At 56.2% G+C, this 25,321-nt stretch overlaps 1 protein-coding gene across 4 annotated transcripts in view; it reads right to left on the reverse strand.

Moving 5' to 3' along the window:
* The window catches only part of Evc2 (EvC ciliary complex subunit 2), a 109,418-nt gene that overhangs the window by 75,346 nt on the left and 8,751 nt on the right, over window positions 1-25,321 (reverse strand). For 3 of the 4 annotated variants that reach the window (XM_047567169.1, XM_047567167.1, XM_047567170.1), the window contains exons 3-8: window positions 22,657-22,820; window positions 21,496-21,564; window positions 19,359-19,545; window positions 16,567-16,676; window positions 12,282-12,335; window positions 2,379-2,513 (exon numbers count right to left, since the gene is read on the reverse strand). In XM_047567169.1, the coding sequence (XP_047423125.1) occupies window positions 2,379-2,513; window positions 12,282-12,335; window positions 16,567-16,676; window positions 19,359-19,545; window positions 21,496-21,564; window positions 22,657-22,820 (719 nt within the window). The remainder of the gene's footprint in view (window positions 1-2,378; window positions 2,514-12,281; window positions 12,336-16,566; window positions 16,677-19,358; window positions 19,546-21,495; window positions 21,565-22,656; window positions 22,821-25,321) is intronic. The other variant, XM_047567168.1, reaches the window with a different exon arrangement.

Below are 25,321 nucleotides of genomic sequence, written 5' to 3' on the forward strand. Positions count from 1 at the left end.
GAGGGGAAGCTCACACCCAGCAATACAGGTCTGCAGGTTTCTCATCAGGACACACGATTACGAGATGCACGTGACAGTAGAAATCGTGAACCCCAACTCTGATAGGACAGAGGAGATACTCACTATTTTGTACCCAGGGTCATCAGTTCTGCAGAAATGGTGACGGCTCCAGCTAAGATGATCATGCTGGGAGCCTTGATGTGTTATGTCATAAAGCTGCCACAACAAGAGCCAGTGCCCCACTTGACAGATAAGGAAACTGAGGATCAGAGTAGTGACTAGCACACTGACGGTCACACAGCTTCAAAGGAGCCAGGCACGTGCATCTCGTAATCGTGTGTCCTGATGAGAAACCTGCAGACCTGTATTGCTGGGTGTGAGCTTCCCCTCCCCGACGACGGTGAGGATGGCCGAGAACATTGGTAGGGGTCTTTGTAGGTCAGAAGGGCCTTGTCCTCTGCCCTGTTGTAGCACACAGCGCTCTTGAGCAGGGCCGTTGGAGTCATGATCCCTTTTCTTTGGTGAGCAGTGGCTTGTCCGAGTTCACCTGCCACCTGCTGGACAGGGCATCCACCTCCAGACGCCAGGCCCCAGTCTGAGCTCGGCCACTGCAGCCGCCCAACCTCACGGACCTCAGTCTCCCCATCAGAGAGAGGGAGGGGGTGGCAGAGGTTCCTTCCCAGGCACTACGCCTGGGGTGGCACTGAGTCTCGGCAGCTCCAGCCCCCGATGGCCCTGCACAACCAACCAATGCCCTCCCACCACTGCCCTCTGGCGAGTCTTAAGAGGCTCCTCTGGCTCCACCACTACCTCCTCGCTTTCCTTCCGTCTGTCCACCCGTCAACTGGTCAAGCGCTCACTCACCCCGTGCTCCACCCAGGCAAGGGGCCACAGCAGACGCCACAGGCCTCACCAAGCCCCCACCCTGACCGGCAGCACCCACCAGCCAAGCTCCACCAGCAGACGCCTCGGTCCTTCCCTGGAGGACCCTGCTGGCCTTCAGATCCATGCCTGGGACACAATGTCACCCTTTCTCCTTGCCTCCTGGCCCTGTCCTCAACCAATCGCTAGTGGGACTTGGGCAGGAGTCGGCCCCTGCCGCCGCCCCGCCCCGCATGGTAAGGTCTCCCTCCTCGCCTCCGCCTGCCTCCTTCCCGCCCCCACCCTTACTTCTGGGGATCGCTTCCCACGTAAACACCTGATTTTGAATCCCGGCCTCAGGATGTGCTGCGGGAGCCCAGACTAAGAGAAGGAGGAGTGTGGTCAGGTCAGAGCTGGGTGGAGTCCGGCAAAGACAGTGGGGAGCCCGGAGAGCCCCCGACCTCCAGGAAGTGGCCAACGATGACTGGCAGGGGAAGCAGGCGCCTGGGTGCAGACGGCCAGGGAGGAGGACGGAGGCCTAGACAGATGAGGCAGCAGCTCAGCCCCCTGGACGTGCGTCATGCGCAGTGGCAGAGCGGGCTGTGACGCAGAGACTGGCAGGAGAGGGCAGGAGCCAGGTTAAGGCATCCGCGCTCCTGCGAGGATGGCAGCAGGCGCCCAGGCCATCCAGCAGGCAGTGAGCAGGGCTGACGTGGCTGGCAAGAACACACCTGCCTGGAGTCGGGCTGGACTGCAGGGCCCTGGAACCCGGCCACAGGGTACAGCCATCCAAGGAACCCAATCCAGAATCGACTCAAGTGTCCATCAGGGATGAACGATGAAGAAAGGGCGGCACACATCCAGGGTGGGACAGTACTCAGCCATCAGAAGATGACATCCTGTCACAACATGGATGACCCTGGAGGACATCGAGCCAGGCACAGAAGGAGATGTGCCGCATGGCCTCCCTCAGGAGCGGGAGCAATAGAGTCGGATAGGATGGAAGGAAAGAGTGGACTTGGGGTTGGGGGGAGGCTACGAGGCAGAGGGAGCCTGGGCAGCGCTGTGGTGGACGGGAGGGGCTCTCTGCTCTACTGCACAGCAGGAGGCCGCAGGCCAGCGGACTGCACAGTTCCACACGGCTGGAGGACAGGATTCTCAACGCTTCCACTCAGAGAGGTGACGTGTTTGGGGTGGTGCTCTGCTCAGGTCCCTGATTTGATCAATGCACACAGTACACAGACATCAAAACACCATGCCCGACTCCATAGACTCGTACAATTATTCTGTCTATGAAAAATAAAATAAAATAATTTTTAAAAAAATGAATCAGCCAGGGAGCGTTTAAAAAGTACTAAAGGTGAGGACGCAATTCAGGACACACAGTCAGCACCTGGAGGAGCAGCGTGTGAGGCTCGCCCCGCGGATCCCCGGCGGATCCCCATGGTGCAGGGGCACCGCCAGGCTGGGGATGAACCTCGCCCTCCACCACCCACTGCCCCGGGAAGAAGGCTCACCCCGCGTCTGGTAAGCACACCTCCCTGTAGACACTGGAATCTCGCCAGGAGGAAGAGCACCATCCAGCTCAGCGCCAGGGAGACCAGGAAGGCAGAGAAGAAGGCGGCTGCGTGGAGACCATGGTTGGGTAGAACCTGCAAGAACACAGGGAGAGTCAGAGTCACTTGTGGCCACACTTGCCATCTGCCAAGGTAAGCAAATGACCAAGAGTCTCAGCAGAACACACAGGGAGTCAGGGAGAGCCCTCGGGGTTTGGAGCCAGCTCTCCCTGTGACTGGCTGGTTGCCTTGAGGCCCTTGCTGTCCCTCTCTGAGCCTGAGTTCCCTAATGGTGGTAAGAGGAACGTGAAGGCTTGCACAGAGCAGGGCCACCCAGCCTCAAGCCCAGCACATCACCACACTCAAGAGTGCTCATTTCCAAAGTCAAACAGGTACCAAATCTAAGGCGGCGCTAGCGACCTGGGATATTTTCTAGCAGTAAGTGGCAGAATTCTGCAGAGGCCAGTGGGCAACCCTGAATGCATCCGCGACCCTCACCCCAGGAGGCCGCCCAACAGAGGTGCAGCCGAGACACAGGGGAGAGGCAGGGGATGCGCGGCAGCAGACGTTCCCACGGGACTTGGGCAGGCTCTGGGCGATCCTGCCACTCCGCGGGCTGGCAGAGGTCGCCAGGGTGTGGCATGATTGGCAGACAAGGAGATGCACCACCAGACACCTGCAAGGAAGTGCCTGATGTGCAGCTGTGGGCAGTCGGGCAGCAGACAGCCCTGCTCTGAGGTCAGAACGAGTGGCAGCGAGCCACTGCTGGCATCTGGCGGCAGAGCGCAGCAGGGCGTGACGGCCAGCAGCTGCGTCTGATGAGGGACACCCGACGGGCCACGCTGGCTCCCCACCCGGCTGGCTACGGATTGAGACCCACCTCTTCCTCTACCCAGTCCTGGCCCCTCCCTGAGCCCCTCACTAGAGGCGTCACCTGCAGGTGGATGAGTCCCAGCCACAGGACTTGGCCGTCATCTATTAACACAGATACAATGCAAAATCAGAAGGGGAAGAGACGCATCCTGCAAAGCCTCAGGAAGACAGTGCACGGGCTTCCAAGAGCCCCTCTGGGCGCAGCATGCAGGAAGTGCCCAATCCCCAGCAGCCAGCAGGACCACCTGTAAGGTGCCGGCCGCCGGCGAGACTCAGTAGCACTCGGCGTCCTAGGTTCTCACCCAGCTGGCAATGTAGGCCCCTCTGCTTGGCATGTACAAGATTCCCAAAGGAAGAAGGTCTCCAGTACCAAGTGCACCAGCATAGTTACGGCAAGCCACTCTCACAAGCCTGGCAAGGGGTGGAACCCGCCTGAGATCCGAGGAACCAGACGCCAGCTCAGGCCGACCTGCAAGCCTGCCTGAGAGAGCAGCCAGCCCCAGGGGCAACCCTCGCCGCACCTGGACATGCACCGGACCCATCGCTGACTCCGCAGCTCCAGAGAAGCTGGAGAACCTGTGAGGCAAGTCTAATTCGAAACGGCGGCAGACAACGGGGACTTTACTGCTCAAGAGCCAGTGATAGGTAACCCATAGCTCATTCCAAAGGCCACACGCAGGTGACAGTCAAGGTCAAGTCCTTCTGACAGACAGCTAGGTTGATCTGACCCTCCTGCTGTCAAAGCTGAGCTGGGCCACACGGGGGCTCCTGCCAGATACTGGTGGGCACCTGAATCAAAGCAAGTGGCAGCCACGCTGCCCCCCGAGGTTGGGTGTCCACCAAGATGGTCAGGAGCCACTTGGCCTCCCACTCTGACCTCCTGATCGGGATTCTGATTAACACCAAAATGAAATGCAGGGTCTCCAATTGCGCTGGAGTATCCCTCTGGGCCCCGAGCCCTGGCTGCGCACCCACTGGACAAGAAAAAAGTCAATAAACTGGATGGACATGAATAGAAGTCCATGAAGGTGACATTAAAATATTGATAGAGAAGAGACTCCTCCCCCCCAAGAAAAAACAGTCTCTAAAGAGGCCAAGGTGCTAGTGGTCGATCTGTTACCAAGGCGAGCTCTCTCAGAAGGCAGCAGCTTGTCCACAGGTTTAGGAAGAGGGCGGGAGGGAAAGGGATTGGCCATGTGGATCACCTAGGACAAGGCTTCTGGGCTTGGTGCCTCGCTGAGCTGAACTGCGTCCTCTGAAAGACGTGCCCAAGTCGTAACGCTCAGCGACTATGCGGGATCTTATCTGGAAATGTGATCTATGCAGATGTGACCCAGAGGAGGTCGTGTTGGATCAGGGCGGGCCTCAATCCCAGACTGTGTCCTCACGAGGAGAGGAAGATGACAGACGCAGGACACAGAGAAGCTGACCCTGTGGAGAGGGAGGCAGAGGCCAGGTGTGCGGCTGACAGCGAGGAAGGCCAAGGGCTTCCTGGGTCCTGAGAAGCCAGGCGACAGGAAGGCCTCTCCAGCACCTTCAGAGGGAGCGCGGCGCTGCCAGGAGACTCCGGCCTCCAGACTGTGAGAGAAGAGAGCCCTGCTGTCTGGAGGCCATGGGCGTGTGGAGATTCCCCGGAGCCTGAGGACACTGATCCAGTGGGTGACAAACTCCCTGCACTCCGTCTTCAGCAATCCAGCAGAGACGCATTAGGAGACGAATGGATGCACAACAGGGTTAAATAATTAATGTCCACAGCTACGAAATGCCAGCTTGTGCTCTGCTGGCTGCCAGTGTCCATTTGTCCCCACAGGGTCACACCAATCACTGTCTAGGGAGCTGCGTGATTTTCTAAAACACTCCCATCCCAATCTCCCACCCCAGGGAGAAGGTGCTTGACTGACGGATGAGAACCAGAAACAAGGACTGGGCCAGAATTACAGGCGGCAGGGTCATTGGCTGTAGGTCACTGGGCTGTATGTCACTGGGCTGTAGGTCACTAGCTGTAGGTCACTGGGCTGTAGGTCACTAGCTGTAGGTCACTGGGCTGTAGGTCACTGGTTGTAGGTCACTGGCTGTAGGTCACTGGGCTGTATGTCACTGGGCTGTAGGTCACTAGCTGTAGGTCACTGGTTATAGGTCACTGGCTGTAGGTCACTGGGCTATAGGTCACTGGGCTGTAGGTCACTGGCTGTAGGTCACTGGGCTATATGTCACTGGCTGTATGTCACTGGCTGTATGTCACTGGCTGTAGGTCACTGGCTCTATGTCACTGGCTGTAGGTCATTGGCTATAGGTCACTGGCTGTAGGTCACTGGGCTGTAGGTCACTGGCTATATGTCACTGGCTGTAGGTCACTGGCTGTATGTCACTGGCTGTAGGTCACTGGCTGTAGGTCACTGGTTGTAGGTCACCGGCTGTAGGTCACTGGGCTGTATGTCACTGGCTGTATGTCACTGGCTGTAGGTCACTGGGCTATAGGTCACTGGCTGTAGGTCACTGGTTGTAGGTCACTGGCTGTAGGTCACTGGCTGTAGGTCATTGGGCTGTAGGTCACTGGGCTATAGGTCACTGGGCTGTAGGTCACTGGTTGTAGGTCACTGGCTGTAGGTCACTGGCTGTAGGTCACTGGGCTGTAGGTCACTGGCTGTAGGTCACTGGGCTGTAGGTCACTGGCTGTAGGTCACTGGCTTTAGGTCACTGGGCTCTGGCAGGAAACATACTATACTCCACCTCTCCCCCTCCCCTTCCCTCCCCCTCTCTCTTCCTCTCTCCTCTTCCCACCACCACCTTCTCAATCTGTATCTGAGGTTCTACTTCCTTTGGCCAGGAGAGGGGCCGAGATAACTGGAAGCCAGAGATCCCGTGGGCAGTTCAGTGAAGTGGGTCTGGCTGGACCTAGCGCACAGCTGCAGGATGCACGTCACACCTGGGCAGGAGCAGGGCTGGCTCTGTGGATCCTACTGTCCTCTCACTTGCCAATTGCACTTCCTGACACCAAAGGACAGGCACACCTGTGGGCAGAGCCTGCCTCCTTGGGTAAGCCCACCCTCAACCAGCATATTCTTCATTTATTTGCAGGGCTAAATCACACCAGGCCCTGTCCTTCCCCCGCCCACGACACCTCTGCCCTTCAACTTTCACCATGAAGATGGACAAAGAAGACTGAGGCCTTGAGATGCAGCTTTCTGGGAAAAGAAGCCGCACGATCGCTACCTTCATCATCATGCTCACCGTCACCGTTGTTAGGAGTGGATATGAGGTGCCCCCCAAAGGCTCACATGTGAGATAATGCAGGAATGTTCAGAGGCAACAGGACCAGACCAGAGCATTAATCCACTTGACAGATTCACGGGTGGTGTGGCTGGAGGAGTAGGTCACTGGCAATGTGCCTCTGGGGCAAGTGCAGTTCTCCCTCTCTCTCTCTCTCTCTCTCTCTCCCTCTCTCTCTCTCCTGGCTTCCATGAACTGAACAACTTTTCTCTGCCATGCCATTCCACCATGATGCTCTGCTTCACTCAGGCCCAGAACTATAGAGTAGGTCGGCCGTGGACTGAACCTCTGAAACCATGAGCCAAAATAAACTTTCCCTCCTCTAAGGAGCTCTTGTCAAATATTTTGGTCACAGTGATGAAAAGCTGACTAAAACTACCATCAGCATCATCACTACCACCATTATCTTCTCCATCATCATTACCATTACCATCACCTTCACCACTAACATCACCACCGTCTCCATCATCGCTACCATCACCACCACCATCACCACCATCCCTATCATCATCACCATCACCATGACCACCAACATCATCACCCTCACCAGGACCACCACCACATTGCAGCTAATGTGTATTCAGCAGATTCTAAGCACCAAAGATGGTTCCATTGCTTTCTATATTTTAATTCATTGATCCTCACAATACTATCACATGGGTGCTATTTTAATTCCAATTTTATAAAGCACTATGCCAGGTCCAAATAAGTTAACTAAACGGCCCAGGTTACAGAGGTAAAAATAAGTGGGTCCAAGATTCACACCCAGCAGTCTGGGCTCATGGCCTTAAAAGCACAGCTGCCACTAGGGTTGGGGCTCCACCTTCACCTTTTCCCAGAAGCCCTACACTGGGTTATCGGGGGCTTGTGTCACTTTTGCATGTTTGTTCACTCTTCAGGAACAAAGAATTTTTAATTCCTGAGTGTGCAGCCAAAGCCATTACAATCACTTTACACTATCCCTAAGCATCAACATCTTTATTGAACTTTTTCTAGGGGCCAGGCTTTATTCCCTTTTTAATCTTTCAAAACAATGATTAAAACTTAGAATTCTTAAGTTGTTTCCACTGCACAGAAATAGGCTGCCATGATTCTATCTGCCTGAAACCCAGTGATCAGGGGTGGTGGCAAACTTTCCTAATGCCTGGGGCAACAAGCCCTGAGCTGGAAGGACAAGGGGGAACCTGCTCTGAGGAGCTCACTGTCACATGGAGGAACGACAGACACACACAGACACACAGATGGCACAGATGCCTGGTCCAGCCCCAGAAGCTGGAGGACCAAAGCAGGCATGGCAAGAGGTGACCCTGGTGGGCAGAGGGGAATAAGCCAGGCAGAGGGGAAGGAAGGTCTGAGCAGGGCCTGTGGGTGGTGAGAGAAGCAGCCAGGTTTCAAAGGCCCTTGACAACAGGTGAGGCAGCTGCCGCGTCACCCTAAGGACGGAGAGGGGAATCCCTGCGGGGGTTCACAGGGAGACACACGGCCAGGTGCTATCTGAGAAGATTGCTTGGGCCCCTTCCTGACTCTGCCTGAGGATAAACCTGGCCGCCACGGCAGAGGAGAAACCATGGGGTGGCCAACAAGGCAGCAGGGGCGCAGGACGTGCAGCGAGGACCCCAGACCCTGGCCCTCCTGGGGAGTCCACGCCAGCTCTGCCCCCACCTGGCCTCCCCCTCTGAGCTGCAGTTTGCTCATCTGTTAAAAAAAGGACCAAAACAGCACCGATTCCTCAGCAGAGCTGTGGTTCCCCAACAGTCAAAAAGCAGGTGCTCCCCCAGAAATGGGCGCCCCGAGAGCTGATGGGAGAAAACGCTGCAGCCCTGCCCCGTGGATGGCTGCCACCACGGGAAGAAAGAAGGGAGCCTGACACGTTCCCGCTGGAGGTCGCAGAACAGGACGCTAATCGAGGGAGGCCAGGCTCAGGGGACGGAGCCACGCGGTTCTGTTTACGTGCCACGTCCAGTCAGGCAATCTGGAGAGAGGGAGGCAGGGGCAGCCGCCCGGGCCTGGGGAGGGGCTGGCAGCCCCTGCTGCGTCCTGCGGGCGTGATGAAGCTGTCCTGCAACCACAGCGCGCTGCCGGCACCCGACGTCGGTGACAGTCAACTCCAAGCTCGGTGGGATTCACTGCACACAGCAAAGGGAGCCTCCGTTACGCAGACGATGCCCCCTGGAAAGTCAGTGGCTCTGGGCCACCATTGCTGCTCCCATCGTTAAGCTGGGGGAGGGCACAGAGGGAAATTTCCGAGACACTTCAGTAAACACAGGTGAATGCATGTCCAGCATGATGGCGCGGGACAGGGGTGGGGACGAAGATGACCTGGGGGTCTTCGTTGGGAGGGGGGTGCTGGCACCCAGCGCTGCAGTGAATTCCTGGAGCTGAAGCCACTAGAAGTTGATTGTCCCTCTGAGATGCCCCCCAAAGCTGCAGCCAGATCCCACCACTGAGCACTGTAAGCAGAGTCCAAAGAGCATGTTTCACGTTTACCTGAAACCGAACCGTCTCAGAATAAAGAAAAAGGTGGCCACGCGGCTCCCGCCCCGAGTCCTCGCTCACTTCCCTCCCTGTGTCTCGGGGTCCACCCTCACCACCCCTCGAATCACACGTCAGCTGCAGCAGGTGCTTTAGACGATCCTGTGACTGCATTTGGGAAAAGCAGCTAGGCAAAAAGGCCTTTCAAAGGGACGCTGGCAAGCCCGCAGCTCCAAGAACGGGCTGCGCAGAGGCGGAGAACAGCCGCCAGGAGTCGGGCTTCGGTCAAGGAGGCAAGTGGCTGGCGCTCGCAATGGCCCTTCCGGGGTGGGACGCTACTTCACTCTTCCAGCTCTTCCATGTGGCAGGGCACGGAGGGGAAGCCAAAATGTCCACCATGGCCACATACTAAGACCTGCCCACACCCCCCAAAGCAGAAAATGTTGGGAGAAACCGGGAGGCCATACAGAACAAGGTCCCTGGAAGGATTTTCAGAGTCATTTTGCTGAAATGCTTTTCTCTGAGTCAAAGATCCAAGGAGCAGAGGGGTGGTGGCCTGCTGGGCCCCGTCCACAGTCTTGAGGACAGTGCTGAGGGTGAGGAGACTGTGGCCTCCAGAACAGTCCCTCCCTCACCTCCTCCAGGAAGCCTGCCAGTCGACCCAGCCAGAGCACTGCTCTCCTGCTGGGCCCACAGGGCACCATCTGTATTTGAGTCATAAACTCGGAAATTCAGTAGCAACTGTGCCGTTTGGTCTTTTTCGTTTTTTGCTTTTCATTGAACGTCTCAGAGTGAGGTGGGGACAGTGGTGTGAGGGGCTGGGTCCCAGGCGGTCCCAGACTCCATCTCTGCCTAAAATCCCGCACTGGCCCTGGCAGGGATGCACACCTGGCCATCACCTACCACAAAGTCAGGTAAAGGCAGCACCGACACCCACCGCAGGAGTGTGCAGAGTGCACAGGGAAGGCCAGGCGCTGTGCTGCGCTCACCCACACCCAGCCACGCACCTCCACAACCTCCCCAGGAAGGGGTGCGACAACGGCTCTCGGTTTACCACTGGGGAGTCAGGGGTCCAGAGAGGTCAGTGGGGGGGCGGGGGTGTGGAGCCAGGCCTTCTGGTCCAGAGCCGGCTGTGCCCACAACAATGCAGGGGTGGCACCTGTGAGTTCCTCGTGTCAATGGGGAACTGCTGGAATGTGGGCCCCAGCCCGCGGGCACCTGGCCTGCACCCCAGAGGCGCTCTGCTCCTGCTTCTCCTGAAAGGCAGTCCTGGGCCCCGGGGAGGGCTCAGCCCCACCCCCAAGGGCTGGGACGTGAAGCAGGGACATCCTGTGCAGAGGGTGCCACTCACTGCAGCCACGCAGTGGCCAGCCTCCTCCACGGAGTGGCAGCCATCAGCACTGAGGGCAGCCAGCCCGACCAAGGGGTGCTGACCTAGTCAATGCCACCTACGAGGTAAGGCCCTGGGGACACAGGGTGGATCAGACATGGCCTCTCCCACTAGGAGCTCACAGGCCAACGAGAAGACCTGTTACCAGTGTCCCCGAGAGCCGGCTGGACTGTGGGCTTGTCGAAGGCCAGCCTGGTGCTGGCTCTCCATCTGCGTAGGGCTCCAGCTCACTTGCAGGAGGTACGCCTGGCTTCGAGCGCTGATCTGCCACCTGCTGGCCGTGCAGGGGAGTTAACATATCCAGCGGGACATGGCTGGCCTCAGAGGGCTCCCTGCAAGGCTGGGTCTTGCTGGACTCTGGGGACATGGGCTGGTGGAGGGGTCCTGGCCTCCAGGGCTCCCACCACTTGCTGGTGAGAGTTGTTCTGTTCTCAAATGCCCCGGGGGGTTGTGGCCAACTCTTGCTTTCCCATGGGAGCCTGGAATCCAGAAGGTGCCCACGTGGCCAGCCCCCACTCGCTGGCAGAGACTCTCAACTTCTCCCACGTGTGCTGCCGCAGCTCCTTGCCAAGGGTTTGGCGCATCCCAAGCGCCCCCTGCGCGGTGTCTTGGTGGTGTGTGGCTGGTTTGCTCCACACCTGGGCTGCGGCCTCTCCACTCTGCTCATCCTGCCTTGGGTCCCTTCCTGGATCGCCTGCAGCCCCGTAGGACTCTGTAAGTCCCCGAGTCCCGCTAGAGCCCATCCAGCCTGGTGTGTCTGGGGACCACAACATTCCAACCATGGGACCCTGGGCAAATTGCTTGACCTGAGTTTCCCGGCTGTGCAAGGGGGTGATTTAAAAACAGAATCGTCTCCCAGGATGGTGCTGAAGACAATGGGATTGGGCACATGTCACGGATCAGAATGCCTGGCACCCAGCAGGCGCGCAGGACAGGGCAAGTGCTGTGAGAGAGGACGGGGGTCATGCAGGTGACCTCGGCCGGATTACAGGCAGCACTGTCGTGCAGTGCGTCCTCCAGGGTGATGAGTGGTGACTCCGAGTGTACCAAGGAGGGAAGATCCACCCTCAGTGAGGGCAGGCACCAGCCAGCCGGATGCGTCCCCACCGGAGCAAGAACACAGGGGAGGCGCACAGGTACCCTCCTCTCCCGTGGAGCCAGAACTCTGGGCTCTCCAGGCTTGAACTGCAGGACTAGCACCCGGTGCTCAGGCTTTGGGCCTGTACTGAGACACAGGCCAAGGGCTTCCTTGGTCCTGACCCTTCAGGTTTGGACCGTGTCAGGCTCGGGCGTGCTGGGGTCTCCAGCTTGCGGAGGCCTGGCTTAGGGTTTCTTTGCCTCCATGATCATGAGTCAGCTTCTCTAATAAATCCCCTCCCGTAAAATCTACACAAGTCCTATCCATTTATCCCTCTGGAGAACCCCAGCACGCATCATGATGAAATGCTTGATGGACAGGTGAATTCACGCCCCCTGAGCGACCAAGCTGATAAAGGAATCAGGACAGTGAGGATGCTGACCAGCGGAAGCAGGAGCCTGCTGACCGCAGTGCTCTGGGATGACATGGGAAGACACTGTCACCTGCAGCTGGACCTGGTGGCAACACCACGGCCAGGCAGAAGCACAGCACAGGTGGACAGGGCACCCTGAACTGTCCAGGCAGTGGCCCACACATGGAGGGTCATCTGGGGAAGCCAGACAGACAGCCTAGGCCACATGGGGAGGCCGTGACACCACACAGTCCCCAGTCTGGACCCATATCTGTGCTGTTGAGGCCTGTGGCTGGTCCCTCCCCTTGACTCCCAGGACAAGTCAGAGGCTGACACCACGGCCGTGAGCGGGGCGGGAGCGCGTCTTACCGTTACCTTCTCCTCTGCTGTCACGGTGAGGAGGGCTTTCAGCTGCGTTCTGCTCTGCAGAAGGAAAGGAAACGCTCGGGTCACTGCTTCTGGAGTCTGGTCTGCGGGGAGGCGCATCACATGCAGCCCAACAGCTGGGCGAGGAGGGCGCGGGGGTCCTGCGGTCCCTTGCAGGGAAGGTCTGGGGTGTTAGACTCCAGCCTTCTCTACCAAACGCTCACGTGCAAACCCAGCACCAGTTTCCTGCGACCAGAAGAGCCCACAGTGAGCCGGGTGGGAAAAGGCAGGAGTCAGTCTTTCCGGGAGCCAGCTGTGTGTCCACAGCAGGTGGCCCACCCTCTGGGTGTGTTGGCTAAGGTGGGCAGGTCCTGGGCTCTGCTTGGGCTCTCCTCTCACTGTGGCACACTGCATCCCTGTGGCCTACCCCAGTGGCCTCAATGTCCCTCTGCTGAGAAGACACCGGGCACATAATGGGTGAGCATCCCTACACCCTGTGCAGGGCAGGCCTGCAGGGGGCAGAGGCAGAACTCCCCGCAACTGAAAGTAGCACAGGCCAGCGCACGGCTCCATCACCACCATTAGCAGGTAAGGTACAAACCTGGCCGTGCTTCAGTCTTCTTCTCTGTAAAATGGGAGCCATACTCAGCTCGTGTTGCTCTGAGGGCCAAGCTAGTTAAAACAGACCTGAACAGGTGCCAGGCACACAGGGAGCAGCCACAGTGACTGCCCGGGTGGTGGGCGGCGGGGTACTAGCGATACCAGCCGTGGTAAAGACAGTGTGAGCATCCCTCATCCAAAGTGCTTGATGGAGTAGTTGAGTTTCAGATTTTGTTTCATACGTGGAACATATTCCTACAGGGATCTCGTGGGCGGAGACCCAGGACTAACTACAAACTACACACATCCCTGAAGGTGCTTTGACACCATACTTTCAGTGCGCCTGCGTTCTGACGGGAACCCACTGTGTGAGGTCGGATACGGATGCCCACTGGTGTCGTGTGGGTGCTCCGCTGGCCTCAGATGCTGCAGCATTCTGGATCTGGGGTTGGGGCTGAGCACAGTGCTCACCTGTGGCATCTCTGCACACGTGCCCTGTGCAGATGTCTACGGGGACACGACTCTAACCTGAGCTGTGCTCCACCTGGGGCAGAAAATCCCCTGACCCGTGGGCTCCCCCTGAGACGGCAGCCCAGGAGGCACTGGAGCATCCCAGGTCCAGCACGGGCAGCGGGCAGCCGACAGAGGCTTTGAAAGAAAGCAAACTACTACGAGTCCTTTTCTAGGGGGTTAGAAAAAAATTTAAATATGAGTCTTAAGAGGAATGACAAGCCCAGGGCATCGCCCGGCCCTCTCTATGCGTGAGCTGCCTCTGCTCCGGCACATTTATGATGCTGTGAGTTTGAGGTCCCCCGAGCTGGACACCTAAGGCTAATGTGGAAGCCCACACTGGAGGGCATTGTGCCCTGCTTCTCCCTCAGCACTCCTGCTTCCCGACACCCAAGGGCTAAGCAAAGAGGCCCACAGAGTGCACTGTGGAGCTGAGCATCAACCCTGCAAAACACAGGCCCTGACCCCTTTGCTTCCTGCACGAACGCCAAGCCTGGGAGACATGTTTTGAATCTTGGCATGAAGTCAGAAGACGTGGGCCAGTGGGAGCAGCCATAAAGTTTATACGACACTTGAAGAGCTCGAATGAGTGTCCTGACTTTCTCCTCCTTGATCTGCCTTCTTCATCTAGGATCGGAGTGGTCTAACCCATGTGGATTTGGTGTGTGTGTGGGGGGGGGGTGTGGGTGGGTGTGTATACACACGTGTGCAAGTGTGCACGTGTAAGAAAGCATTTCCAGATCCAAATGCAAAGCGTTTCTGACACTTCACCCTCTTGCTCTGATGGTCACATGCGCCTGCCACCCAGCAGTCTCTCAGTAAGTGAAGCCTCTTTTTATTGTCTCCTCCATTACTCCCAGATGGTTCTAAAATGGTAGAGCTAGAAGAGGCTTGGGGAATCTTCCTCCTGCTCCCATCTTGCAAGTGGGGAAACAAGCCCTGGTAAAGTCACCCTGACTATGAACGAGCAGGCCCCTGGCACAGTGCCGGCAGCCCTGCAGCGCCAGGGGGCGGTGCTGGAGGACTTCCTCCCATGAGCACCTGCACTCTTCATCGCGTCCTTCAGTTCCCAGGTGGGGCACAAGGCTTTATCCCCCACTGACAGGGAGAGCAACTGCTCATGCAGAGGTCACACAGGACCCACGCAGACTCAGGGTCTGATCGTTTCCAGTTCCCAAGACTACTGACTCTGCACGCCATTTAGGAAAGCCCGGGAGTCCACCTGCGGAACAAGCTGAGAACTGGGTCCGGGGACCTTGCCAACCTCCAGCACTTACACACTCGACCATCGCCGGCTGAGCGCCTCAATTCGGCACTTCCAGGGCAGGTCTGCACAGAGCTCATGCTCAGAGTTCAGAGAGCAGCAGGAGGGAGCCTGGAACTCTGGAATCTTCTGGTGGGCAGGTAGGTCTGCTTTCTGCCCTTCATTCTGTCCACAAAACTGCTCAGAGTGCCCTGAAGGCTCTGAAAGGGAAGGAAACTGCAACCCAACAACACACAGACACACACGTGTGTGGGTGTTTTTGTTTCGTTTTGTTTTTGTTTTTGCTTTTTGTCCCCACAGAAGACTGGAGACATGGATAGAATAATCTCCCTTTACAGATGAAAAACCTGAGGCTCAGTGAAGTTTAAAAAAATGCCCGAAAGTCATTAGTTCATTAATTTGTTCATTGTCCTGCCATCTGTGGGCTCTTTCTGGCACTGGGACACAGCTAGGACCAGGACAGATGAGGTCCCTGGTCTCATGGAGCTGACATGCCAGTGGAAGGAGATTACCAAGGGTAGAGTGAATGTCACAGACAGACAAGGGCAAGCCGCACAGACAGGACCACAGCAGGTGTGGCAGGGCAAGGCAGTCACCCTGGCATGGGTACCTGCTCCTCTGCCACCCCAGCCCAGTGCCAGGTGCACCGGAACCCTGAGGCCGCACTTTGGTCCTGGCTCGAGGACCTGATTCTCCTGCCAGAGGACATGGGAGGTTCCAGTGCCATTTTATTTTGAGTGTCTTGACTTTTGTCTTGAATTTTTACTTTAACTGACTTGTTCCTGTCCTCTGAAATTGTTGATGGCATTCCTTCTGGGCCATTTTTCCCTTATTCCTGATCTTCCTTTGTCCTAGTGACTTTTGCCTAATTACTTCCTGACGGATGCATCTTTGCTGACAGCTTCACAGACTCCTCAGACCTGGGCTTCATTCTCCAGCACCTTTTGTCTTATCTAATTACCCCTGCAGCTTTCTCTTTCTTTCTTGTTGCAGCTGAAACCCTGCACGGGCCCTGCAGCCTCGGGATGAAGTTGCCAGTGGCTGCAGGGTCCCATTCTGCTCCTATCATGTGACCTGGGGCCCTTGCAGTAGCACTCTGGGCCGCATTTTCCACATCTGTGCACAGGGATTTTTTCCAGGGGCTGAAATCACAACAAGATGGCAGAAGGAGCCAGGGCACCATGGGCTCCTTGAAAACAAGACCACATCTCCTCCAGTCCGTACCCGGGCGCAGAGCACCACCCAGGACCTCCACTGCAAGAGTCGATCCATGGAACAGGAAGTGAGCAATGGAGAGACGGAGGCTAAGGGTGTTATGGGCTGAGTCAAGCCCTGAAAATTCAGATGAAGAGGTCCCAAGCCGTCGTGCCTCAGAATGCATTTGAATACAGGGCCCTTCAAGTAGAATCAGGTCACAAGGGTGGACTGTGGGCCACCATTAGGGTGGCCTGGTCCTAAGAAGAGGTGATCAGGACAGGCACGCACAGAAGCACAACAGCCATGTGAGGACACGGGGAAGATGCCCTTGCAAACCCGGGAGCGCGACTCAGGAGGAGCCACCTGCCCGCCCTGCTCGCAGCCCGGGACCAGAGACAACAGTGCTTCTGTTGGAAGCCACCCAGGCTGCGTACCGTGTCCTGGCAGTCCAGGAAGACGAACACCGACAGTGTCCACGGGGAAGGGCCTGCCGTGACAGAGCGAGAAGTTCACAGCTACACACCACTGATGGTGCCTCCTTAGGACAACCCTGGGCGAGGCCCCAGGGACTGCTCCAGGGGACAGGAGCTTCCTGACCCACCCACATCCAGGTAAGGGCAGGGGGGTCACATCCAGGTAAGGGCAGGAACTACTCATCTGTGTCCTAAAACCTCCCACCACAGTGACACACAGAAAACCAAGTAAGGAAGGAAATACCGGTGAGGTGCTCTGAAAGGTGAGCTGTGCAGGCAGGGTCAGCCTCCCTCCCGGCCCCACAGCTTCCGAGTCCAGCGAGGCCGTGTAGCTCACCCAGTAGGCGTCTCCAACTGCACAGAGAAAATCAGATGTCAGGGAGGCGCTGGCCACGCCCCCTGCCCGGCCACGCCCCCAGTTCGGCCACGCCCATCACCCTCACACCCACCCCACCCCAGACCCAGCGCACCGCCCCACACAGCAGGCAGCAAGGGGGTCTCTGGGCTCTCTGGGTAGGGTGATTCTGGGAGTGATGCATTGAGGGAACAGGCTAGCCTGACTTGCTGCTGGACTTCCAGCCATGGGCTGGTACACCCCACCCACAAGGCTGGCCACCCCCTCTCCCTTGGGTAGTACCTCATCTTTCCAGTGAGCTTGGAGTGCAGGGCAGCTCCTCACCCTCTGGCAGCAGCCCTCTGCCCACAGGAGGGACCCCAGCTCCTCCACAGCGCTGGGCACCGTGCTCACACAGTCTGCCCTCCAGCTTCACCCTCATCCCTAGCAGGAGCTGGAGTTTGGCCCTACTAGGCTGCAGTGCACTTCCTTCCCAATGTGTGGAAACCTCAAAACAGTGCAAAGAAAAGAGGAACCTGGGAGGATCCTGGGAACCCCTGGCTTTTGTTGTTCTTAAAATCCTCAACGGCTTCATTTTACTTTTACAAAAGCCAGGACTCTGAAGACCAGGCGATAAAGGGAGCAGATGACCATGAGCGAAGTCCAGGAAGGCGTCCTGGGCAGACCTGCCCGGCACAGCCGCCTCCCACCCTCCGTGTGCAGCAGACCCGGGTCCAGCTCATCCCCAAGTCCTGCCAAGGCAGATGGCTGGAGAACTGATTTGGTCAGGATTGGAGAGTGGACGTGTTCTTGTCCCTAAACGATGCTGGCTTTCAGAAAAGAAAAGCAGCAAATACTAGTGCTGATCATCATCATCATCATCATCATGAGGTCAGACTATCAATGAACCCAAGTCTGACTGGCCATTTGATTTTAGAGTCCTCCAATTATTTCTTTGAGAAAAACAAAGTGGCCTGTCCCCTAAATTGAAAATCAGTACCACATTCGTCCCTGGCATAGTGAACTTAACCAAATGCCCCCCACCACCAGGTGCACCCCAGGCCTCAGTGGAGGTCTTCAGGAATTGGCTTCCTCTTCCTCACTGTGACCTTGACCTCCTGTCGTGCTCAGTGCAGGGATGAGGGTGTGTGCAAGAGGCAGCCCCAGAGCAGAGCGAGGTGAGCTCACGTGGGGAAAGTGCATGGAGCAGCCGTGGCTCCCAGCAGTGAGGGGAGGGCAGGAGGGTCCCGGCGGGGTCTGGAGGCGGGAGGACACTTTGGGGTAGGGCACCAGGTAGTGCTTCCTGGAAAAGGTAACACCAGGACCAAGCCCCAAAGAATAGAGATGTGCATATTCAGAGTCAGAACAGGAGAGCTTCCAGGTGGACGCAGAAGCCTGAGCAGGTGTGGGGCTGGGGTCGTGGGCAGGTTTGGTCGGGCAGGAGCGTGGACGATGAAAGGGAAGGGGAAGGGGGGCCGGCAGGAGGTGCTGAGGGCTGGGGAGGGTCCTAGAGGAGCCCACACCTTCCCTTCGGCAGGCGGAGTGCCAGGCCACACGATCTCCTCAGTCAGTCCACAAGGATGCACGGGAAACGGGGGGATCTGAGTGGCCAGGCTAGGAGCGAATCCAGGGGGCTGTGCTCTGCTCGCACCCCCAGGCTCCCTTCTCTGCACATGAGCTTGAGAGCGGCGGGACTCATTTTTGTATCACTGCAGGATGGAAAGCACTAGGGGTGGCTTGGTTGAGCTGTAGCATAACAATTTTCAGGACACCATTTCAGAGCCAGCAAAGAGGTCACGACTTCTGAATCAGCTCCACAAGTAGCTTCTGTCAACAGCATTGTGTAAGACGGATTCTGAGGCCCCTTTTAGGTTCAGAGGGAAGCTCAGCATAATGGGCACCAGGACATGAGTTCCAGGAACACAGTAAGCTCGGAGGATAGTGGCCACCAGGGTGGGTGGGAAGGCAGGCCGCCCGGCTGGAGTCTCAGCCTTGGTCGCTGCCCCTGGCCTTGGGCAAGTCCCTCAAGCACTTTAGCCCAGTTTCTTCATAAATGCAGCACCTACTAGGAATAAATCAAGCGTCCCCGCCCCCGTCGGGAAGCTGACCCACTGAATGCCAGAGGCTTCAAAACCTGGTTCCTCAACCAGCCCAGCTCGCTTAGGAACGGCCCTGACAGCCAGCCCAGAGGGAAGCACCCTGAGCAAAACAGCCAGTCAGCAGCTCCCCGAGGCACGCGCCGGACACCCGATCACACCTGAACAACCCGACGTCTCGACCATGAGGTTCCGTGGCCAATGTCAACATTCTCCTGCCTCTGCCCAGCACAAAAAACTCTCTGCCTTCCTGAATGATGGCCATTTTGGTCATCGGGGTGAGGGGGACACCAGAGTCACTGTAGACTCTATCTTTGTGTCTGTTTGAAATTTCTCACAATAAAAATTAAATCTATTATTTTTAAAAACACAGAATTCTTTCCCCCAATCCCGTCTCTCTAATGTAAGTAATAAGTCCTGCATTTTGGAGGCAGATGTTAAGAGGCAGTCTCCTCCTGTCCCCCAGCAATCAGATCACATGTGGCTTAACCCACCGCGTGCCCGAACACCTGTAGAACAGGCCAGGGCCACAGTGCTTCCGCCTACAAGTCTCCATCAGCATGTTCAACGTCTGCCACCCCCGACACAGGAACGGTCTGCCATCACCTTGCAGAAACTTCTTTCTGAAAGCCTGGAATCCATCCTGGGTCTTATTCCCCACCGACTCCCTAATGGTGAGGCCGGTGATGTTGTCTAGCACGAGCAGTTCCGAGAGGTCGGTTGACCAGGGCGTCTTGGTGTTGTTCACGAACAGTCGCACCTGCACTGTCTGTGCGTCACTCTGCCCGGAAACCTAGGACAGGAGGAAGTGAAGGGAGGGCGGATGCACTGCCAAGACCGGCTTCCCAAAGTGACACGCAGGCTGACCTCTGCACGTCAGGTCTCCCAGGGATTCTGAGAGTCTATCAGGTTCCCTCTGGTTTCCGAGCCCAGGAGGGTGTGAACCCAGAGACAACTTCAAAGAAGCTGGGACCCTGAAATGCAGTGAAATCATTCCTTCTAAGTATCCTAGAAGCAAAAATACCCCAAGTGCAGAACCACAGTTGGGCTGGGAGAGTGGGACACAAAAGAGCAAGCAACAGCTCTTTGTACTGAGATATTTTAAAGATGCAGCCCCAGCTCAGAGCCCGGGCTAAATGGCTGTTTGGTCTCCAGGAAAGACCAGAGCTGGTCACCTGCATCCTGGTCAGCCTTCTCCGTCCAGGTTCTGCCTGCTGGGACGGACGGCTGCACCGTGGAAGCCAGCCGTGGTCCAGGTGGGTGGCTCAACGGCTGGTGGACTTGCTCCCCACTAGCCTTGTCTCCCACCAGCCCCGCACCCGCTTTGCCCAGTCCTGCTGGAACACATGCAGGAACTGCAGGAAGCAGTGTATGCCCCGAGCTGAGCGAGCAAACAAAGCTTCAGAACCTGTGCATAGTATTCTACCACACTCATAAAGAAGGAGGAAGGCATATGCACACGAACCTGCATGCACACACACCACCTGCGCGAGGCAGAGGACGTCTCTAGAAGGCATTGAGAAGATACTGCCCTGATTGCACCCAGGAAGGGAGCAGGTGGCGGAGGGCCTGTGACCTGAAATGCAGTGAAATCATTCCTTCTAAGTATCCTAGAAGTACCCTGAAGTTGTCTCCAGGTAACAGCTTGGCAAGTGTGGGTCCACACCCTCCTGAGCTTGGAAACCGGCCTGTGCCCAGTGCAGTGGGGGCACTCAGCTGGCCTGGGCTATCCAGACCCTGCACGTTCCAAAGGGCTGGCCTTTGACCTGCTTGTGGGAGATGACCTCTGCGTTCCTGGAATATCCTGCCTGATACGAAGGCTCTTATATACCGGGGCCTGGGACCACACTTGCTCATGGAGGCCAGCAATGGGATCTGTGGACATGGGTCACACAGTGGCAGTGTGGCCTCCACAAGGGCAGATGACTGAGGACATGAGGTCAGTCTTGCAGGGGCGCCATGCCTGTGTAGCTGAGTCCTGAGAAAAACTCTGGATGCCAGGGCTCCAGTAAGCTTCGCAGCTTGGCAAACTCCACAGGTGTCACGCACGGTGCTGGGAGAACCAAGTGCCCGGGCAACAATACTCCACTGGACAAGGACACTGAAGCACCTGCCTGGTCTGTCCAGGGCTCTGTCCATTCACCTCATTCCTGTGCTCACTGTGGGCCTTTTGCTGTGATAAACCACGTCTGCGAGCAGCAGGGCTTGACTGTTTTCTGAGTCCTTCCAGCAAATCCCTGACCCTGAGGATGGTCCTGGGGACCCGGTTCAGGTTAATGGAAAACATTCTCATGGGGTTAGTAAGACCAAAGACCTAAAAACCATTAACAAACTTTTGAAACCATCAAGAACCACATTTCTGGGCTGGGGTTGTGGCTCAGTGGTAGAGTGCTTGCCTAGCATGTGTGAGGCACTGGGTTCGATTCTCAGCACTGCATACAAATAAATAAAAATAAAAGTCCATTGACAACTAAAAAACACATATTTTTATAAACTGAATATAAATATACAACACTTTCTTCTCTATTCTAAATGATAACTGATTTTTATTAACAAAAAATTGCGTTCCCCCCAAACCCTCAATCTCCGCATTGCCATCGAGACATCAGACCCTGCGCTGCCTACAGCATCACTCACGGGTCCAGACAGCAAGCAGAGAAGCCCACTCGGCACAGTTCGTGGGCTGACTCTTCTATGCGACCTAGAAAGCGTCCAATTCAAGCATGTCACTCATGAAACTTACCAGTGCACATTTCTGAAAAATTACTCCATTCTCTGAAGTCCCTTGAATTTCTCTTGAAATATCTCCATACTATAATAAAATACAGAAATTATTCGAGAATGAAGAATATTCCATGCTACCTATATTTAATAAAAGTGCAAGATGATAGACTTTGAAAGTGGGGGTAGAGGGATTACTCCCGCTGATCTTTGTCAATAGTCTTGCAGATTTTTTCAAAAGCATTGAAGACCTGGGAATTAAAACCTGTGGGGAAGGAAGAGTGTGAACCTGAGATTACACTGCAGTTTATTCCTGATCTGGGTGCACGTGAAGGACAGCTGTTGTCGCCAGGACTCAGCACACCAGGTCTGACACTTCAGCAAGAGGAAGTGAGCAGAGGTATGAAAAAGTCATTAAATGACTGGCAGCAAGTTCCATGTGGCACGGGGTGGACTGGGCTGCCTCAGTGCCCCGCCGGACCGCAGCAGGAAACAGGAGCATCCCAGTGTGCTGTTGCGGGCATCAGAGTGCAGAACCACCTGGGTTGGGCCTGGGCAGCCCTGCCAGGGCTCCTGTGGACGGAAGCTAAAGGAAAGCCAGGGCTCCTCCACCAGAGGCTGCGCCCTCCTCCCTCCCACAGGCCTGGAAACGCCAGGCTTCACTTTCGTCACTGCAAGTAATATTCATTTCTGTCCATTTCCACCTCGACAACTCCCCTGACCTGGAATAGTTTTCCTAATCTCTCTAAGCCCCAATTTCTTGTCTGGAAAATGGGAATTAAAAATACCAACTCTAATGCCAGACCCAGGCTGAGGCTCAAGTGAGATCACGCACACAAACTGCTGAGGCACGAAGTCACTGTGCTCAGCGTCCCCTGTGGACAGGAGCAGCATCCCTCCTTAACAGCTGGGTGTGGACATGTCGGTGAGCAGGTCTAAAGCCACAGGCTGCACCAGCCACCCAGGGCGCAGGCGCAAACCTCCTCTTGGTCTAAATCCTCCACTGTGCGCAGGAAGAGCACTGGGGAGAGGTAACTGGGTTGCTCCCCGTGACGACCCCATTTGGTGAGAGAGAAGGAGCAACTCACTTGAGGAACCAAACCCTGAGACGTGTTGTGCACGGTCAGCTCAGAACTGGTCCTCTCGCCTCTGACATTGGTGAAGTGCTGAACTCGTTACTCACCAGGCGAGGCGTTACAGGAGACTCTCTCTTAAAGAGGTTCTTCTTGGGCCACGATGGTATGAACGCAAATAAGGAATGAGTCCACAGCTCCGGGGAGGCTGTAGAGGTCGGGACTGGGCAGAAGACTTCAGTGTTCTTGTTGGATTTCATTGCAGGTGGTGATTCTGTGCAAGACAGTCAAGCAGGCGCATTATATAAGCAAAAGGCAGTAAACCACAGCGCTTAAACTCTGGAGACGGGCTTCATGGCGTGCGGAAGGCACTCGGAAAAGGTTTGCTGTGAGACTGTGCCAATGAATGGATGGAAGAAAGGGTGGATGGATGACTTATCCTCTCTGCCAGGCAGGTTCAGGGAAGCCGAGGGCTTAGGAGGGGTGTTTCTGGATGCATGGTCTCCTTACCCAGGTCGCGTGCCACAAACCACAACCACTCAACTGGGTGATTCTCACAAAGTCCTGGGTGTGAATCCCAGCTGCCACTCATCAGCTCTGAGTCCTTGGGCAAGTCACCTAGCCTCTATGTGCCTCAGTTTCCTTAACTGCTATGGTTAAACGCAGTCTGTCCCCCAAAGGTTCGTGTGCTAGAACCGTGGTCCCCAACCCAACAGTACTGAAAGGTGGTGGGACCTTTCAAAGGAGGGGCTAAGTGGGGGGAGACTGGGCCACGACCTCCTCAGAGGGATCACCGCTGGTCTGGAGGAGTGGGTTAGGTCTCCCAGGAGTGGATTACTTCCTGTAGGGCCAGTCGGTGGTTATAAAAGAAGCCCAACTCCTCTGGTCTCTTGCTTTCTGTTTTGCTATCAAATGTTGTCAAACACACTCCTGCCAGGCCATGACATCGGCCGTGCTGTGTAGCCTAAAAGCCCTCATCAGAGGCCCACCAAGTGGGCTGCCCCCCTTGGGACTCTGAGCCTCCAAAACTGTGAGCTAAATAAACTTCTTTTCCTGATCCAAGTTCCCATCCTCAGACACTTTATTGTAGCAATGCAAAACAGACCCAAATGTTAACTCTGAGCAGGACAGAGTGACTCCTGCCTCGGTGGGGCCCCTGAGGCTCCACCTACTGCAGCACAGGCTGTGGTGGCATCCTAAGGAGGACAGACACAGGCCGGACACGAGCACCAGCTGAGCCATCCAACACAGATGACTCCCTCCAGAATCTGCTCTGCACTGACGTGTTTTGAAAGTTTATGAACGTTGTGTGTATAGAAATCTCTCTTAAATGACCCTGGGCTGGGTACAGGAGTCCACCTGAGCAGGTTACTAGTTAGTGATGGGGCTCTGACCAGGGAAGCGGAGCTCTCTGAGGTGCAGTTCTTCACACCAGGGAATGTGGTAGGTGGACAGACGGACAGACGGACTGACTGTCTTGGTAGTGTGGAGACAGAGTCTCACTGTGCTGTCCAGGCTGATTCAAGTGATCCTCCTGCCTCAGCCTCCCAAGTAGCTGGGGTGACAGAGTCGCGCCATCTTGCCTGGCAGAAATCACGATGACCCAGAATGTGGAGTTGTTTTCTTTAACATCTACCTGCTGCCCAAGTGCAACCTGGAGCATGACTAAGGATGAATGTCTTTCTCGGCCATTCTTACCCACCGCGTTGATAACAAGGTCTTCACTAGTACTTTGTTAAACCTACAGAATTTCAAAATACATGTAGAAAAAAACGTTTAAATTGAGAAAAAAAGATGTGGAACGGGGCCCTGGATAAAATCAAGGTCTCTTTCTCCTTGGACCGTGTCTGTGGTGGAGCCGGTTCAGAAGCTGCCCTGAGGATCAGGATCCCTGTTGCACAACTACTCACACTGAGAAGCGGGGCCTCAGACCTGGACACAAACGGGCTCCCCGGGCCAGCCGCTGGGCAAGTCCGGAAGGTGCGAGGGGATCACCAGTGCAGAGCTCGCACCCAGACCCCGGCCGCAGGGAAGGGCTCGCCTGGCAGACTCGCTGGACGAAGAATCTCGACAACACACCTGCGTCTTAAGGACTCATCTCAGGGTACCTGTTTATGCCCCACTGGCTCCTCCAGGTCCTAAAGAGGATGCCCCCTCAGGGAGACCCTCTTCTAGTCCGTAAGAATCCTGCTGGGTCTACAGATAAGTGGGGCTTGCCTGTGTCCCAGCCCATCTGGGTCCTGGGATGCCACAATCAGGCAAAGAGCCCAGAAAGCTCTACCCCTGGTCCCCGTTGATAGATTCTGGGACGTGCATGACAAACTGAGCCCACTGATTTGCTCTGACTTATACCAGGACCACTGGGAGGGAATCTCTTCACTCTGCAAGTGGCAGCTGTGGGGCTATGATCCCAGGACGGACACCACCTGGAAAGGACGGCAGTGGGACAGCATGCCCCTGGGTCCCCAGGGCCTGGGGCAAGTTTCAGTTATGGGGCTGATCCACTTCCTCTGGCATACAGTTAGTGTCACCTGCAGTGATAGACTGAGTAATGGCCCCTAGGGACACTCAGGACCTACTTGCAGGAGGCTGTCCCTATGTGGTATGGTGGCAGGGACGTCACAGGTGTGACTATACAGAGGGCCCTGTGAAGGGGAGGAGGTTGGGCTACCCAAGAGGGACCCCCAGTGTCATCACAGGGGTCTCAGAGGATCCAGGAGACAAGGAGAGGGAGGCAATGTGCCGCCCCCAGCTACCTTTGCAGAGGTGGGAGGG

This window comes from Sciurus carolinensis, chromosome 10 (genome assembly GCF_902686445.1).
Source record: "Sciurus carolinensis chromosome 10, mSciCar1.2, whole genome shotgun sequence".
In the NCBI taxonomy this organism is placed as follows: domain Eukaryota; kingdom Metazoa; phylum Chordata; class Mammalia; order Rodentia; family Sciuridae; genus Sciurus; species Sciurus carolinensis.